The sequence below is a fragment of the Cavia porcellus genome, unplaced genomic scaffold (assembly GCF_034190915.1).
Source record: "Cavia porcellus strain 051 isolate PalLab524CR breed Dunkin Hartley unplaced genomic scaffold, mCavPor4.1 scaffold_2, whole genome shotgun sequence".
NCBI lineage: Eukaryota > Metazoa > Chordata > Mammalia > Rodentia > Caviidae > Cavia > Cavia porcellus.
In genome coordinates, this window is record NW_026947485.1 from 12,742,444 (window position 1) to 12,761,089 (window position 18,646).

General features: G+C 43.6%; 1 protein-coding gene across 1 annotated transcript in view; it reads right to left on the minus strand.

Moving 5' to 3' along the window:
- Window positions 1-1,629: 1,629 nt before the first annotated feature.
- LOC101787649 (laminin subunit beta-4) overlaps window positions 1,630-18,646 on the minus strand; it is a 78,108-nt gene continuing 61,091 nt past the window's right edge. Inside the window, 11 exon segments of the mRNA XM_063234480.1 lie at window positions 1,630-1,657; window positions 2,460-2,595; window positions 2,598-2,666; window positions 4,093-4,097; window positions 4,433-4,466; window positions 4,469-4,640; window positions 10,555-10,732; window positions 13,358-13,443; window positions 13,547-13,616; window positions 14,685-14,779; window positions 16,497-16,573. Coding sequence (XP_063090550.1) covers window positions 1,630-1,657; window positions 2,460-2,595; window positions 2,598-2,666; window positions 4,093-4,097; window positions 4,433-4,466; window positions 4,469-4,640; window positions 10,555-10,732; window positions 13,358-13,443; window positions 13,547-13,616; window positions 14,685-14,779; window positions 16,497-16,573 — 950 coding nt within the window.

Below are 18,646 nucleotides of genomic sequence, written 5' to 3' on the forward strand. Positions count from 1 at the left end.
GGGGGCCAGTTCCCACAACTGTTTAATGAGCTCACTCTGATGTTTGCAACCTGATCTGTTTCCAGTGGAAGTGACTTTCATCTATGTTTTCTTATATGTTATGCTGCTGAATTAGATAGAGACCAATAGTGCTTTACGGACAGCATCTTCATTTTTTAAATTCAAAATTATGCCGCCAATACTTCCAGCTCATCCATTTTTACCAATTTAAGACATTCCATTGTTGAATATATAATTTTAAATTCTCCAGCTGGTATTTCTTTTTCCTGCTTATGTTTCATACTTTCCTATTCCAGTGACTGTATTTGTCACATGCAGGGGTTCTATTTAATCATCTTTCCAGTCTGCCTGTTGTCTCTCATTCACGGGTTATACTTTGTGTTACGTTCCTTTGATTTTCCTACACATAGTAAACATTCTTATTTTGTACTTTAGGCACAGTCCCTTGCATTCTGATTCTGCTGTTTGGATGACTTTGGTTGAAGGTAATTTGTTTCTTTATATGTTTGGAGGGAATTGGGGGCGGCTTGTTATTCAGGTCATGTTTTCACGGGAGACTTTATTTGCCACTGTCTAGGGGCACTGGCAGGACTACTTTAAATGACTTTTAGCTTAGATTTTGGGGGCCACCCAGATAGTATAAACTCTATCCCCAATCTCACATGGCAGCCAACTTGTGGTTGGGAGTTCTTAGAGATTCCTACCCTAAGCAGGGGTGCGTGTGTGTGTGTGTGTGTGTGTGTGTGTGTGTGTGTGTGATAGATTGCTGTTTCACTATGGGCTCTGGTTTTTAGTCCCCTCCTTCTACAGACTCTGTTTTCTGTCTGTTAAACACAGTAACCCTCAAACCCAAAGGCTGTAGCACACTAGGGATTGGGAGATGCCCTCTGCTCTTACGTAGTGCCTGATTAGCTCTCTGAAGTCTCACTTTCTGACTTTATTTTTTTTTTTGGCCCTGAGGATATCCTCAGTTTTCTACAATGTCATTTATTCATTTTAAAAAATGTAAGTATACTATCTTAACATTTCCTACCAGGAGGGGGAGTTTTTCTGGGGCAGGAATTTTAAGACCGTTAACCCAGCATCGTTGCACTAAGCAATGCCTGGCGGGTTGGCACAGCACACTGGACAGGCCGTGTGGGCCGTGTGTCCTTGGGTACTATCCAGCATGTGGTCCCTAAGCCGCTCGTTTCCAGCGCTGTTCCCCTGCTCTGCTTCCCAGTGGCCATGAGCTGACCGGTTTTGCTCCACCATGCCATGCTGTTCCTACCTTGGAATCAGGTGACCATGGACTGACTCTCTTGAAGTGTGAACCAATGACCTCCCTTGCTTAAAGTTGTGGGTATTGCATATTGTGTCCAGCAGCTGGACTAATGAGTTGACTGATGTCAGTCTACACACATTTTCTGTAAAGGGACAGGTAGTGTACTCTCTGGGGTCCGTATAGTCCGCGCACAATTCTTCAGCTCCTTGCCACTATGTTGCAAAAGCAGCCATCATGACAGGGCCGTGGCTGTATTTGCCAACCCCATTCAAGGGCTTTTGCCCTTCGTTACCCAATGATGCAACCTCTTCCTATCTAACCCTTTTGTTTCCCGGTACACAATATCCTGTTCTGCTGTGTTCCGCTTATGTTCTCAGGATGCGCGGTGGAGATCTATAAAACACAGCTGAAGAATGGAGAGTGAGTCACTCTCAGGCCTGTAAGGAAGGGGATGTGACAGAGGACTGTGGGATCTGTTCTGTCCTCCCATCGCTGGGCCTCCTCTCCCTGCACTCTTGCCTGGTTAAACTGTGGCCTGGCTTCACTGGACTGGATGAGTTGTTGTAAGTGAGATATTGCTTCAGTTTTGGAATACCCTGACATAAACTCATATACTTTTAGTTATTTAAAAAAAAACAAAACCCTCGCAAACCTGGGCATGGTGGCCTACAATCTTAACACTCTGGGTGGCTGAGGCAGGAGTACTGCAAAACTGAGCTCAGCCTGGGCAACTCAGTAATTTAGTGAGACTGTCTCAAAATAAAGACTAAAAAGAGCGCAGGAAATGTAGCTCAGTGCAAATGCCCTGAGTTCAAGCCCTTGTATGGGGGGAAAAATCACATCAATTAACTTTATTTTCTTTGGCTTGTGAGCTTTAGAAAATCTGTTACTTTCCATAGCTACCCACAGGAATGAGCTCTGGCCTCACATCTATTATTAGCTGTGTGGCCTGAGACAGTCACATAACCTCCCTAAGTCTTAGTGCGTTCATTTACAAACAGGTGGTAGCACCCTTCTTGTCCCCAGAATTAAATGATGTTCAGCAGGGCTCCGTAGATCGTTCTTTAAACACATACTTTTGTCAGCATCACTGTAACAACAGTGCTGTGTTAACGTTAATACAGGATATTCAGTAAGCCCAGAATCTCATCAAAATCTTAACTAACCCTCATAGGCAGCCGTCAGACAGACATACCTGCACACAGCTATCGTACGTTCCCCCATCTCCAGGATCCAGCTCAGGTTAGTTTCAACAAAGATGGGTAAATACCTGCGCGCATTCTTTCTCATTTGTGTTATCTTCGCCGTCAGCTAGGTGATGACAGAGTCTGCCGTCCTTGAGTGACTGGTGCTTGCTGCAACTTGTCTGTGGTTTTGTCAAGGTTTAACATCTGCTGCTTTCCTAAGGTAAGACATTAACATAGCAGATTAGATAAATGCGCAGTTATTCATTTGCTTCACTTTGAGAGTCCACTAAACCAGAAACTCTACTGAATTATTTATAAAGTCAATTTAAATTCCATCTTCCTTCTAAGAAATAGGCAGATTGAAATGCCAATAACACACACACCTATGAGCGCATATCCTAAAGACACCGATTGTGCCTGACACAGATTTCTCTGTAGGTTAAAACTGTGGGCCGCCAGATTGCACCCTGGGGTTTCTCACATGAGTGCAGCATTCCCCCTTTTCATGGGGTGGGGGTGGAGAGTCAAGAGAGGACCCAGGCCCTGCATGAAGGCTGTGTTTATGCAGGGCTTTTAAGCTTTGCTGACATTCTAGCAGCTCAGAGGCCCAGTCAGATGTTACAATCTCGGGCACTTCAGGACATACAGACTGTTTTACAGAAACGGGGCGTCCACCTCCAGGCCACAGGCACAGATACTTAGATTTCTGACCTCAAAACCGCCTTGAGCAGAATGAAGCAAGCTGCATTAGACAGACCTGTGTGGAGCAAACACTTGGGCCCAGAGCACAGTGGGCTGAGTCACAAGCCAGCCCCTGCCTCGCCGCCGCCTCCACTCCCGGGGGTGAGCTTTCGCCCCTCACCCTCAGGACTCTGCCCTGCTGGGCACGGACCCAGCCCACCCTTTCACTTCGGTAACATTCCCAGGGGGCCAGTCTGTGTTTCTTCTATTTCCACCACTATACATTTAAAAAAATATGTATTTATTTTTTTCTTTAGGTTTTCAATGTACTGCTCCTTATAGCAAATTTAGATTGTACCAAAGAAATGTAAAGATGGGAAAAAAAATGCACCAGTAACCCTACTTACCTTTGAAGATGATAGTATACTTGAGCATTTTGTTCTAAATTCTTTTTTCTTTGCATGATCAAGTTCCTCCTGCATGTATAATGTCATCTGCTTTTAAATAAAAACACTGCTATTGTTTTATCAGAATCTGCATGTTCTTAAAAATTTCATCAGTATCATTTTAAATAGCTGTTACAATTATGTTACAGGTACTTTATCTCCCTGACTTTTAATATTAAGATTTGGGGTACTTCTGTACATGTCACTTACATATGAGTGGAAGGGAGTGAGGTGCTCAGGTCTCAGTTGGTGGTGCTGCCACCCAGCTGACTCCTCGACCTGGCCCCACAGCACCCCACAGCACCCCAAGGTGCCTTTGGCTTTTTGCTTGGCTAAGTCTCCAGGGCAGGAGGAGGAGTTGGCTTTCTTAGGGTACATATCATTTTACTCCTGTAGTAGTAAGCTGGGGGCCCAGGGTCCATCTCTTCTACTCTCTATCATCATAGTTTTTCTGTAGTCTTATTTCTAAATTTAGATATTCAAGGTACTGTTTATTATAGTACTCTACAAGTACCAAACCTAGGTAAAGACAGGAAAATTATACTACATTTCAGTCAGCATTAAAGTAGTCACACAGAGTTTGTGTGTGGCGTGGACTTGTGTGCCTTGGTATTAAGAGGCCCCAGGCCCCTGGAAACATGTTTAGAATCTGAGAAAAATGGAGTCAAGCATCCCTGTCTAGTTGCCACCCCCCTGCCCAGCTCCTGGGGGCACCTCTGCAAAGAGCTGAGCCTTCAGTCTGGACTGAGCTATCGGAGGCTGATTTCACTTGTGCACTGTGGCTAATAGTTCTCAGCCAGTTTTTCAGTAGATGGGCTGTTTGAGCAGGAGTAATACATGAATACCGTATTTACTCAGCTACTTTCGCCTTTACCAAAAGTTTTTGGCTCCAACTGTTGCGTTATTTAACCTGTTCCTCTCTGCTCTGTAGCTCTCACACAGTTGCATATGTTTCTGCATTTCTTCAGGTTCATGGATTAGATTTTGTGATGTTATCTGTAGGTGGATGGCAAGATCATGATTCACCACCTTCTCTCTGTCCCCCGGAGGGTATGTTTTCCTCTTAGATAAGAAGGTGGGTTTTAGGAAATCACACTCCCGGAGCAGATGCTCTGTCTTGTACATGTGACCCTGATGAGCTCAATCACATGCACTTGCATTTGATAATGTGTCCCTAAAGTTAGGGACTAGATTGTACATGTCCCATAGAAGATTCTTTGCCCCCCAGGTTCCCTTGTTTTGGGGAGAAGTGATGCTTGTGTGGTGCTGACTACTTGCTGAACACATGCTCGTTGGCAAAAAGGATAACAAAAGACTTAGAACACTGCAAAACCGCCCAACAGTCACCCCTCAAATTCCTTTTTTTCAGTACCGCAGATCAAACTTTATTGTAAGTGCATATCAAAAGCTATGACTATGATAGATGTGTTACAATTGAAGGACAGGGAGGTGATGGTGGTGGCGGGAGGCTGTTGGAAGTGACCCAAGTTCTGATCCTGCATGACCACAAAATACAAGTTTTGGGTGACTTTTTCTGTTGCTGTCTCTGAAAGGCCTCTACTGAGAAGGGCATCTGACAATATAGAACACAGTATATGTACATCTAGGGCCTGCTTTTCAGGAAAGTAAAAGTGGCTGCCTGAGATCGGAAGTGGAAGGTGGACTAGAAAAACTGAGATAGAAAAACTGGCCTCCGAGATCTCTTATAAATGCTAAGTATGTTAGTGGGATGATAATGGACACCCCAACTCTCAATCACGTGGAAAGTATAAAAGTATCAAATTTGGAAGTGGTTAAGGAAAAGCCTAGGATTAATTCTGCAGAGTTGAAACCAAACTACCTTATTTGATGGGTGAGGTTTCAGATCAGTTTCTTAATATTGTATTTGATTTATCTTTAATAGTTCTCTGGGGCCGGGGACATAGCTCAGTGGCACAGTACCTGGCAAGCATGAGGTCCTGAGTTTAATTCCTGGTACCCCCGCCCCCTGCAAAAAAGTTCTCTGGAGTTCAAAACAGACTTCTCCCCAAATATGGCATAATGAATAGAAACTCAAGAAGTTTCTCTTGATCAATTATAGAATAGCCAATGATAGTTAGTAAGCCGGGCATGGGGGCACACGCTTGTAATCCCTGCACCCAGGAGGCTGGGGCAAGAGAATCATTGTGAGTTTGAGACCATCCCGGGCTACAAAGTATGTACATGGCCAGCCTGAACTGCATAGAGAGAACCTGTCTCATAAAGACACAAAAAAAGTACAATAATAGTCAATAATCCACTTTTTAGATGCCACTTTAGTATGTTATTTGACATCCTAATCAGAATTTGGCAAATCTTGAGCCTATCATCTCTGCCAGTAAAGAAAACTCCTGAATCCTGACATTAGGGAATCTGACGAATCATCGTATGGAATTTCTAATTTTTAAGTCAATAAAAAAACTAAAAAAACAAGTTCCTTTGAAATTTTAGTTAAATTCTAGGGTTTATTACTAAATTAATCTTATGCAGAGAGCCATTCCTTTTTGGCCACAGTTAATATTTACAGATTATTTTCATTAAGAAATTTAAAACCAAGGGGTATATAATTTTCTGACAGGCATTTCAGTTCCAATTAATGTAATTTGGAATTGGTTATGATGTTTACATGTTCATTTTTTTAAAAAAGGAAGATATAAGAATTATCTTTATATTTTGAAACACTTACCTAACAAAAAGGTTTTGTTTTCTTGATGAAAAGATTCATTTCCTTCTTCCTCATTCACTTCGGTTTTCACATTTTCCAGTTTCCACTTAGCTGCAGAGCGCTGTTTTTGGAGACTTCTGCCACTTAGATTTTTTTAAATGTGGAAAAAGAACAGAGCAACAGTGAAGAAAACATACAAAAATTAAGCGTGTCTTGGGGGATGTTTTATTACACAGTTGGACCAAATAAAAATGCCACTAAAACTTAATAGAAATCTAGATTATTAAATCACAGATTCATTTTTAAAGGGCTCTTTTAAAGGTAATTATTGTCTGTCTCCTGATAATGTTTTGTTAATATTACAAATTTATCTTTTATACAATTATTAGCAATCAAACTATTATTTGAAAACAAGATTGCCCTAGCATGAATGAATTTTCCTAATGTAAATCTAAAATATAAATTGTGTTCCAGTGAGACTTTGGCATTCCCTGAAACCAACCATGTACACCGAAATTACTTAGGACTACTAAACGGATGGCGGTTAATAGCTTAAGAGCAGCTTCTTTCATATAAGTTAAAGTAGCTATTCTCCTAAACATTCTTCACATTCAAGCAATGTGCTTTCTTGGAAAGCTGACAAGCAAGCATTCCTCCTTTAATGAGCCCGAGGGTGGGCCGCCGAGGAGGTAAATCCCGGAATGGAGGAAGTTAATAGACTAGGAGCTAAGCGTGTGAGCTGTTAATTGTGTGATTTGCGAAAGGTCATGGGCTTTCTCTTAGCAGTCCAACAAATTAGAAAGAGGGGCGAGCGGAAAGCAACAGGACAAGACTGCCAACAGGCCGAGCCTTATTGAATACATTAATTGTGACAGAAGTGGTGCTAATTAGGATCAAACCTAATGGGGGGGCAATCTCTCCTTATTCCCCCACAGAAGGAGCCTGCTTAATGCAAGCCACTCCGATTTTGTAAAGGATTTAAGCTATAGTCATTAGCAAATGATAAAACCAAAAAGTATCCATATGATTAAATGTAGTCGGGTTTTGAGAGCTGATCTAGACCTTTAACCTTAAAATGGATTGCTGCAAAATGTATAGCAGTAAAACCAGAATTCCAGAACCAAATCCCCAGAAGGGAAAGCCCCAAGTGAAGAAGATGAAATCCTGGAGTGGATTACTTGATACCATGCTCAGAAAGGGATCCTTAAATTACTTCACTCTTGAAACATCTTCCTCCTTCCAGCTCCTATCACAGGGATGCCTGAGAATTCTCTTGCAGTCTCTCCTGGCTGCGTTCCCCTTCCACGCAAGGGGAAATCCACAGCATTTTATCAGCATAGCAGACCGTATCTCGCCCTGTTCCAGCTTTTCATTTAAGTACTGAGTACACCACATTCTGCTCATGCAGACCAAGGACCTAGCTTTTTTAACTTTTTATCGGTACCAGGGATCGAACTTAGGACTGCCTGCTTGCAAGGCAGGTGCTTATGCCGCTGAGCTAAATCCCCAGCCCCAATGGACTTAGCTTTTAATACTGATGGGTTAATGCTATTATTAATCAAATCGTAAAATCAAGTAATAATAAGGGCTTCTTCCAAGGGTGTGAGATGTTTGGGTTTTTTTTCTTTTTTTTTAGAAGAATAGTTAAAAATTACATTAAACAAGTAGGGACAATGCAAGCACTGGGAGAGAAGATTGGGATTTGCATTTTTGTGATTGCTGCTGTATTATCAGCTCGTAGATCAGTGCCTGGCACAGGTGGGTCTCAGTGCGTGCTTGTGAGAGCCGCAAAGGATCACATTTAAACGAGACACATGTAGCCATGCAGAACCGTGACCGTGTCAATACAAACCTCCAGCCCTGAGCATGTGGAGGGCTGTGTTTCAGCTCGGTCATGTGATAAATCACTCCTGAATTTGGACTCTAACAAGTGGACCAGGATGTGGGATATGTGTGTGTGTGTTCTTCTTGGCTGTAGTTCTCGCCCCATTCGAGTCTGTCTGTCTGTGTCTGTCTGTCTTTGCAGTACTACAGTAAAGTGCAGTACTTTCAGGGTCTTTGTACTGAACTACATCCCTAAGCCCCTAAATTTTTTATTTTCCTTACCTTTTTAAAGTCTGCAACATGGTCTTGCTAAGTTGGCCAAACTCGGCTCAAATTTACAACCATTCTGCCTCGGCCTCCTAGGGTGCTGAGATGGCAGCCACGTGCCACCCCCATGCCATCCAGCCTTCTCTGGGTACTGAGACCCAAAGGTCCTTGCATACATTGCTTTTTGTCAGTAAGTTAGCCAACTGCTGCTTGCAACCAAGAATGCAGATTGACATCATAGTCGGTATATGCAGGCAAGAAAAACACTCAGCCTTTAAAGCCTTTTTCTGTTTCATCCGAGGCTCTGTGCGTATTGTAGAAAAAGGAGTTTGTCACTATCTTGTTTTCAAAAGTAGAGAATGAAGTACATCTTGAAAACACCTGCAGGGCAGGAGGTCTAGCTCAATGATAGAGGCCCTCGTACCATGAAAACAAAGCCTCTCCCAGAGCCCAAAACAACAAGAAAATCTAAAGAAAGCTCGGTAGTTAAAATGATATTTGTATATGTGGCCAGAAAAGTAAATGAAATACTTTCAAGTTGTCACAGATTGAATGATTTGCTTACATGTTGAAACAACTTTATCATGTCTATCAACACAGGAAAGAGTTTAAAGCCGCCTAAAAGTACATTCCTATTACAGTATTTTCTGTGACAATAAATATGCATATTTAGTAGGATTGCAAATATACTCTTGAATTCATGAAAAATTATCCTTTGGATTTAGAAATTGACAGTTTGTGAAACTTCAAGGCTGTTTTGAAATTTCTATGTATTGCTTGTTATATTTAAAAAGGCCCCTTTCATCCATGGCTTGTGCTAATACACTGAGTTCTCTCTCTCTGAACACACCCACACACTGAAGATGCTCACGTATACACACAACTATTTATTTACCTCTATTTCAAAATCTGCATTTATATCTATATTTGCTAGAACGCCGATGTTTCAGTCAGTAGGACACCTAGTGTGTAGGATACAGCTTCTCACCTGGAAGTTAAAGGACACTGCTATCAGTTTGCTTCTTTATGGCCACAACTTTGCAAATTAGGCAAAGGACGTCAGTTATTTACGCGATTCTTCAGCTTTTGGGCCTGATTGTCCAACTTCTGAATCACACCCTGCCTGTGCCACCGGGGTCCGTGCAGAGAGCGCCCCCACAGGGCGAGGGGCTGCACGGCAGGCTCCCTGGTCCCCCAGCACCTTCCCAGAGAAAGGGGTCGGGCCACTGGGAAGCAATTTGATAGCGCAGATTTATCTAAGGCCACCCAGGCTTGCTAGGCTGGCAGTGCTCTGATCCAGTGGTGTCTTCAGTAGTGTTCACGTTTAACACTTGGAGTCTATTAAATGCTTCCTAGGTAGCTAAATAAATACACACCTAAGTTTTTATCAGTATTGTGACAATCTGTCATTTTTATATTTATAGGGTTTTTTTGAAAATAGAATTTAAAGTTTTCATGTTAACTTAATTTTTATCCTTTTAAAATAGGTTTTAACTTGTATTAATGAAGGAGAAGGAGTCAATGACCATAATATGTATCATTTTGGAAATAGTAAATAACTTAATAAAATCAAACAATAATCTTTTGTCTTTTGATCAATCCTTGAAGTTGGAATCAAAATAAAATATAATTCAATATATTTGTGCATATATATTCTCTCTCTCTCTCTCTCTCTCTCTCTCTCTCTCTCCCCCTCTCTCTCTCCCTTTCTCTCTCCCTGGTACTGGGATTGAACTCACGGCCTTTGCACTGAAATACATACTTTAAAAAAAAAATTTTTTTTTTTGAGATAGAACCTCATTAGTCACCAGAACTGGGCTCAAACTCCTGTTCTTTCTGCCTCAGCTGCTCAGACTGTATTTTTATGTTGTTCATATATAACAGAGGAAATACTAATATAATTAGTGTATACACATGTAGCACTCATATCTTTATAAGTACAAATTTAAAAATAAAAAGATATGACAGGAAAACATAATTAAAGAGGTCTGGATGTTAAACACTTCTATCATACTATTATAAATATTTACCATTTCTTTCAAAATTTGAGTATCTGTTATTTTAATCAGCTTGTTTTGTTTGTTTGTTTTGTTTTTGGAGACAGGGTCTCACTATGTAATCCAGGCTGGCTTCGAACTCACAGTGATCCTCCTGTCAGTTTCCGGAGTGCTGGGATGACAGGTGTGCCCCGTCCTGCCTGGCCTGAATCAGTTTCAATTTCTCCAATAAGTTTTCTTTTGTGGTCTGTGTATCTAACATGGTAAGGAAGCCGATTCTGGCATTTTTGGAGTCATTTATGATGGAACTAGTTTTGTTTACATTCTTTTCAGCAGATGATGATCTGTGATAATCCTTTCTGGTATTTTCTGAGCAATCTATGCTAACACAAATCAAGGTAAGATAAAATTTGTGAAAACAAATGACTAATATGTAAGCTGTCTATCTGGCTACTGTCTGGGTCTTTCATTACAGAATTTCAACCTCCTCCTCCTTACATTTGCACTTAGTGGGGGAGGACAGATGATGGACTGGATAGCACATGGAAGGGACCCAGCACTGATACGCGGGTTCATGGGGCAGGCTTCGTCCTGGCTCTACCCTTTACTTCCTGGGGATGTCTTTGAGCCAATCTGTTAATCACTTAGATTTTGCTTCGGTATCTGTAAATCAGCGATCATGATTCACAAGGATTAAATGAGATAATATGAAATATTCTGTAAAATATGCCACAAATGTAAGGAATTAATTATAAGCAGTAGCATGAGAAATTCAGTACGTTTAATTAGCTACCTAAGTGGGACTTGACAAGGGATTTTTTCTTTTTTTGGTACCAGGGATCAAACTTGTGACCTTGTGCCTGCTAGGCAGGTGCTTGTGTCGCTCAGCTAAATCCTTGGCCCTTGACAAGAGATTTCTGCAAAGGCCGGAGAACTGATGTCATAGGCTTTGCTGTAATGGCCTTTCTGTCTCTGTCACAACACAGCGATGGAGTCCCTACGAAAAGTTGCCTTCTGAGAAAAGCAAGCTGGGACGGGATGTCCTGGGACGCCAGGGTTGCGGCTGATCCCAGCCAATGCTTGCCGTCTAAACTTTCTGCACTTTCTTCCTGTCCTCACCAGCAGCCCTGAGTGCACGCTGGTGACACTCTCATTTTCCACACAAGGACATCAAGGGGGCTCTGGTGAGGCAAGGTATCTGCCCAAGATCTCATGGACAGATAAAGCCAGGATTCGAACCAGGGGCTTTGGCCCTGCAGCCTGTGCTCTCCACACTGCCCTTTTCCATGTGCAGAATAAATTGACCATCTGCGGAAGCAAGGTGGTAACTTCAGGGTCCACCAGGAACACACGAGTTAAGGGAGAAGCCGTGTTTTAGGGCACAGGGACCCGGGTCCTGGCATTTCCCTGTACATTGGTGATCCAGGCCTCAGAGAACCGCAGCTCATCTTCTAACTTTCCTGGTTTTATTATGCTCAGACGCTCTTTACAGAAGCTTTTTCATTTATTTTAAAAAATAAAAACAGGTCCCTACTGCTGGGAATGATCTTCTGGTTTTATTCATCTGGCAAATCTCTCTCTACGCTGTAAGTCTCCATTCACTTGCCACCTACTCCCTGGGCTTTTCTTCACGAACCCCAAACCATTTGTTTCTTGCTACTCTGCTTCCAGAGCAGCTGGGGTCGTTTCTGTCCCGTGTCCCCTAAGGGACAGGAAGAACTCCAGGGCAGGAGGAACTCCTCGTCCTGCTCACTGGTGGGCGCAGCGGCAGCAGCATGAAGAAAGCACGGTGACTGCCGCTAGACTCCCGGTTTATGCCACCCTCCTTGGGGCGACCTCTCAGGTCCCTGAACCCCGCCAGGGGCCGCCTTACTTCAGCCTGGGAATCAGACTGAGTTCTTTACTCTTCCCATGGCATTTAGGAGCACCTTTATTAGATCGTTGCTAAAATTAGTCTCCCTATATTTAAGCATTCTTTTAGGGTGATTAGGCTTTGCCACTGCTATTCTCTCTCTCTCTCTCTCTCTCTCTCTCTCTCTCTTTCTTGTTGGGTCACGATCAGCTGAAAACAGGCGCATACACATACAACAAGGCAACGCAGTCCACGTCGTGTCTTGCCATGATTCGGGTGTGCTTTGCCTTCACCTCTCGTTCAGACAGGGCGGGCGTGAATGAACTCACTACGGACTCTTAGCTGTAACGGGTTGTCCATTTCCAAACAGAAGCCTTTTAAACAGAACATGAGCAAATCTAGGCTGTGTTTTAAACTTCCTTTTCTCCTCCAAGTTGACTTTGGCATTAGCATTAGCTTAGTTTAGTTCAGTTTTTACTAGGAAATGAACCTAGGGCCTTTGCACTGAACTACACCCTCAGGCCCCCCTTTCCCCTTTTAAATTTTAAGACAAAGTCTCGTTAAGCCACGGAGTTGAGCAGGCTGGGCTTAAACTTGTGGTCTTCCTGCTTCAGCTTCCCAGAGGGCTGGAATTACAGGCCTGTTCATATTCAGTTTTAAGAACTAAGCAATACAAATTAGTGGCTCCTCGTATGTTACACAACTGCAATCTCCACAGAGTTCCTAGGAGAAAAGTGTGCAGTTCTTCTTGTCCTGTGTCCCTTTGTATTTATGGTTGCCAGGAACGGGGCAGCTGATACTCAGGAAAGTGTGGAAATGCATCTCTGTCATTGCTTGCGGCCACCTTAGAACTTCTAACCTGCTGATGACTCAGAACTGCTTACGACGTTTGGTATTAGATTACTGTGGGTTTTAGTGTTTGTTTAGTGCAGACATTTACCTCTGTTTATTATTCTGAACAGATGCTATCTGGGCTCCGCAGTGTTTACAAAGTTGAAATGTCCATGTCCACATAATACCTCTGGTGGATGTGTTTGCATGTCCCCAGGCACTCAGGCGCCACAGCAGTGGGCATGTGTGACTCATCAACCAGCACACCATGGAGGTCACTGAACCCCATGCAGGAGCAACACGTTCTCTCTCTTACCCATGATGCTTTGCATTCAGGACGTTGGGTTGGAAATTCATCTCCTCCAGCTGTTTTCCCAAAAAGAGATCTGTTCATTCCTCAATTGTACTGTGCTTTCTTTTTTCTTTTTTTTATCGGTACCAGGGATCAAACTCACAACTGTGCGCTTGCAAGGCAGGCACTTATGCCACTGAGCTAAATCCCCAGACCCTGTACTATGCTTTCTTGTAGCTCTTGAAATACATTCAGTGTTTTCAGTTGCTCACTTTGCTGCATGATCTGTTTTCTGTCGGAGAAAATGAGGGTAGATGTGGTTAAGCTTTTATTGGATTCAATACATTGGTGAGAAGAGCATGCCACAAAAATTTGCTGTCATTGTTAGGGTCTTTATTATTAGGGCAGTGGAGGAGCTGGAAGGGAGCCCACCCACAAGTTTTCATCTTACTTTATGACTCTGTTTATAGCTCACGTCTTGCCTTTTTATTCGGCTTCCTGGAATATTTTAATGCTCTTTTAAACTATAACCACCCTACAAGTTCTAGCAGAGCACAGGTTTTCAAATCTCTCTGTTTCCAGTGTTCATGCTTTCTCTTTCTTTGCTTTGCATTTCAAAACATGTATCAGATAGGGTTCATTTAAGTCAGTCTAAGAGAGCAGGTGACATCTGGCTGTCAGCACATGATAAAGGAGAGCGCCCAACCCAGCCTGGGGAATAAATCCACTCAGCAAACTTTGCTTTGGTACAGCTTCTGTTGACAGTCTTTTAATTTCCTGGATTGACAAGGAGATTTCCCCGCTGGAGAGTATACCCTGGGTGTGCTCTTGTCCATCCCTGACTCTTTGATGGCTCACACCTCTGTCCCCTTCCGTTTGCTGTGTTCTGCACACATGTGCCATCGGTCCCACGTGGGTAATAGGGGGAAGTCAGGACCAAATCTTCAACAGTACAGTGGAGAAACGCAAATCCATGGGACAAATTCATCTTGGCACAATTACAGAGCGTGAACTAATACTGCCTAGCTATCTTCTTTAACTCTCTCTTTCAAAAACTTTTCTTTCAGAGATCATTTCTCCAGGTAACAATAATAACCCTGAAGTAATAATAGTGGCAATTGTGATCATTAGTGTCCCTTAACCACGATCGCCAGCCTCTAGGCGAAGTGGATTATCTTGACTAATTCTCCCCCAAAAAAGACTTTATCTCTCTTTCTGATGAAACTGAAACTTAGAGACTCAAAGTCATGTATGCATAGCTAGTGGGTGGATTTGAACTATGGGGGTTCTCAGTTCACGCCTGGAGGTTCCCTGTCCTGCTGCTCCCTGGGGGAGGCAGCCCCGCCTAGGGGGTCCCCACAGAGGCAGCGGAGAGGAGGCAGGGTGGAAAGGAGACGAAGCTTTTCTCTGATGGGTCAGGGAGGTCCTCAGAGAGGAGCTGGTGTCTGCTGGCCACTGGGGAGCAACAGGGGTTCAGGGGTGGACCAGGAAGCAGCAGCCATCTGGCTTCTGGTTGAAGAGGCCCAGCAGCCACCTCAGGGCTGGCCCCAGGACTCCTCCGCCTTGCTGTCCTCTTTGGCTCAGTCTACTTTCTTGACATTTTGTGAGTATCTATTACTGCAAATTGGTGGCCCGTGGCCTAATGCTCAGCTTCTAACTTGTTTTCTTTGGGCCTTGCAGTGTGTTTTATAAGTGCTATTGGATTAGATGCCTATATTTGATTTTTCTTTTCTTTTTTTTGAGGTAGGTTTTCACTATGAGGTTCAGGCTGGATGTAAACTCATTTTGTAGCCCAGGCTGACCTTGAACGCACAGCAGTCCTCCTGCTTCAGTCTCCTGAATGCTGAGACTATGTGCCTGTATTTTCACATGCAGACATTTCTACCAAAACTAAATGTCTGACATCTCTTGAAAACTGGGGAGATCTGGTAACACAGGGCCCCAGTGCTGCAGAACAAGCATCTTTAGCGGAATCAAGATGAACCTGCTCTCAGGGGCCGGTTTAACTTGGGCATGTTACTATGCATAAGAGACAGTAGCCCTAAACCACACAGGCAGAATGTATCTTCTTCCAAGTAACTATTAAGCGCCTATTGTATGCTGCCAGGATATTTGACATGAATGGCCTTATATTTGCCCCTGTGGTTTGTATGGCACAAACCCTACAGATTCAGCTGTTCCTTAATTCAGGAGCTTTTGTTGCAGCGTGGGGGTATTTTGCTCTAAGACTTTGTCCTCTGCCTGCCATTTCTCTGCCATCACAGGGTACAGCAGCCATCAGGGATGTAAACATACGGGTGTGAGTGTGTTTCAAAGAAACTTTATCCGCAAAAACAAGTCCTATGCTAGATTTGACCTGTGGCCTACATTTGCTGACCTCTAGCAACTAACTAAATCTTGAAAGATTTAGGGGCAACTAACTAAATCTTGAAAGGGTTAATGAATGAAAAAAAAAAAGAATTCAGGAATATGTAATAAAAATGATCTTGCATTTTGAAGAAAGTGCTATACTTCTTATAAGATTGTATACTACTGTATGGGCTTCTAAACAACTAAAGAATTTGGGAAGATTGGTCAGTTTTCCTTGAATGCATTGTTGAAACATATATTATCTGTTTTTTTCTTTGTACTAGGAATCGAACTCAGGCCCTCCTGCTTGCCAGGCAGGCCCTGTGCTGCTGAGCTGTATCCCTGGCCCTACTACCTATTTTAGAAAATACTTCCAATTTCATGTCTCTGAGTTCACTGGCTCGGACATTCCCACTCACCCTCATTTGTAAATTTTTCAGTGCTTGTCTGTATTAGGCAAGCGTTCACCACTAAGCTCTACTCCGTCTGCCCAAGTAACCTCTTCGTGATTCTTTTTGTTATAATTAATGACACTTGGAAAAAAATTGCATGCAATCTTAGCCAAGCGAAAAAGAGGCAGACAAACATGCTCACCAGCCTGGTTATTAGCCGAACTTATTGGTTCCCTAACGTCAATTTCTAACCTGAAGGCTGAGCATGAGAAAGTCAGCGGAGTCAAGGTAAGTCAGGACTTGCCTACAACTGGAGCACGAGTTCTCACCTCACAGTGTCACTTTTGAAGAGCTCTCCAGATGAGAAAACAAGAGCTCCAAAATCCTCATTATGCCAGATTGCTTGCTTCGAGGCCCACCACTCAGCTGACGTCCATGTCAGCAGCCAGGCTCATTAACCCTTGCACCGCTTCCAGAAGGGCTTCTGGGGTCCCCTTGTAGTCACATGCTAGAAAGGAAGAGCGAACAAGCACAAATTGTCACCTGGTGTTTTGCTGATGGATACTCAAGAATAAAGCCCTCTCCTCTCTCCTGAGAATCTTCATGTTTGTAAGGTGTCCACTTAAAAACATCGGGATGGCGGAGATCTGTGCAGTGGCCGTCCCCATCCAGCTCGCCACTCTGCATCTACTTCTGCATGGAGCGTGCTCGCCCCTCCTCCATGTGCTGTGTGGGGTGGAGGTGGCCTCTGCCTCTGTCTGGGTGGGACACGTGGAGGGAACAGCGGGCAGTACAACAGTGACCCTGCTGTCCCCACAGCTGCCTCAGATGGGCCAGGGACTTCTGAGACACAGAAGTCCCAGGGTCACAGTGATTCTTGGCAAGACCCAGCCTGGGTGTGCTGACCCATGCTATCACCAATACGTATGTTTCTTCCTCCAAGAAAGGCGGGGGAGATGCTTCCATCTTTGGTAAAAAATAGCTGTGTAGGAAAATGGAATCACCTTGAGATTCTAATGCTCATGGGTAATGACAGAAATCAGACAAAGAAGTTTCTTTGATATGAGAAATCCAAAGTATATCCAATTTACAGAGTAAAATAAAAGGAAGGGCAGAGGAGACGGCGACAGACTTCATGGAGATGGGAAGGGGAGCTGGGGAGGTGGAGGGGTGAAAAGAGGAGCCAGATGCACTGTGCATACGTGTGCATGCGTGTCAGGACCTCGTGATACATACCGCGAACATATGCTAACAAAATAGCTGATGCCGCCTATCACTGTATTTGAGCAGGTTTCTGACCCAGCCAGAGGAGGGTGCTGGGGGAGGCTATTTCCATGATTGCAATTTCCAAAAAGTTAGGGAATCACTAGCTGTATCTTTGGATTCACTGCAAGAAACAAGTGATTTAACACGATAGCTTGAGCAGAAATAATGGCAATTATAAATATAAACTGATATTTTATGTCACTAGGCTCCTCGGTTGGACAGCATGTCTGGCACACTCAGATTTGGCTGGGGCCCTGGGGGCCACTGGCCAGTGGAGACAGCATTGTGTCACTTCACCAGCTGAGGCCAAGGCTCTTCCTCCTTAGCGGCTCCTCCCAGCAGCTTTAGTGGGACCTGTGGCCTGAGCTGACAATTTGCAGTTTCCTCTGTTGCTTTGCTATGAAAGATAAAAGCATTTTTTTTTAGGAAATAAGATTAAAATACTAGAAGGCTGTTGGAAAAGAGGCTGTGTGGTACAGATCTTCCAAGGGCTCACATTCCTCTGTTTTAATTTTTGGTGCTGGAGACTTAAGCCAGGGTCTTCTGCATATTGTACCACAGTGGTAGGTGCTGTACCACTGAGCTACACTCCAAAAATTAAAATTCTAATTTTTTTCTTTAGATAGGGTCTCACCGTGTAGTTCAGGCTGGCCTTGAACTCCCAGTGATCCTCCTGCCTCAGCCTCCCACATGATGGGTCTATAGCCATGTACCACCATGCCTGACCTCCTCCTTGATTTTGAAATTAACAACTCAAATTAGAAAATGAGTTAAGTGTGGACTGGAGAAAATCATTGAGAACATATATCTAAATGGGATGAGGGAATGCTGGCACTATTTTTAGTCCCAGGAGCCCATTGTATAGGAACGGAGAGGAGGGACAAGTTACCTTGTATGATGATGCTGAGGTGACCATGACAATAAGTCCATCACATTTGACTTTATTGGGATTGACTTATCTTGGAAGCCAACTTTGGCAAATTCTACCTCCTAGAGGCAACCCAGAGTCTGAATTTGCACCATCTAATATGGTACCTACTAACCATAGCTATCTAAGGTAAAATAAATAAAATAAAGCTACACACACACACGACTCTGTTCTATAGTTGCAGAGCCTACACTGACATGCTCGAGCGTTACCTAAGGCTGGTGGCTCCTGCCTTGGACCTGGGGGACCTGGAACGTTTCCCTCTCTGCAGAAAATTCTATCCTAAGAGCTGCTCTAAGTCCTGCACTTCAGACCCACAGCTGGGATGAAGGCTCCAGGAGCACAAGCTCCAAGGCCACAGGGTGTCACCTTACTTGTTCGCTCCCC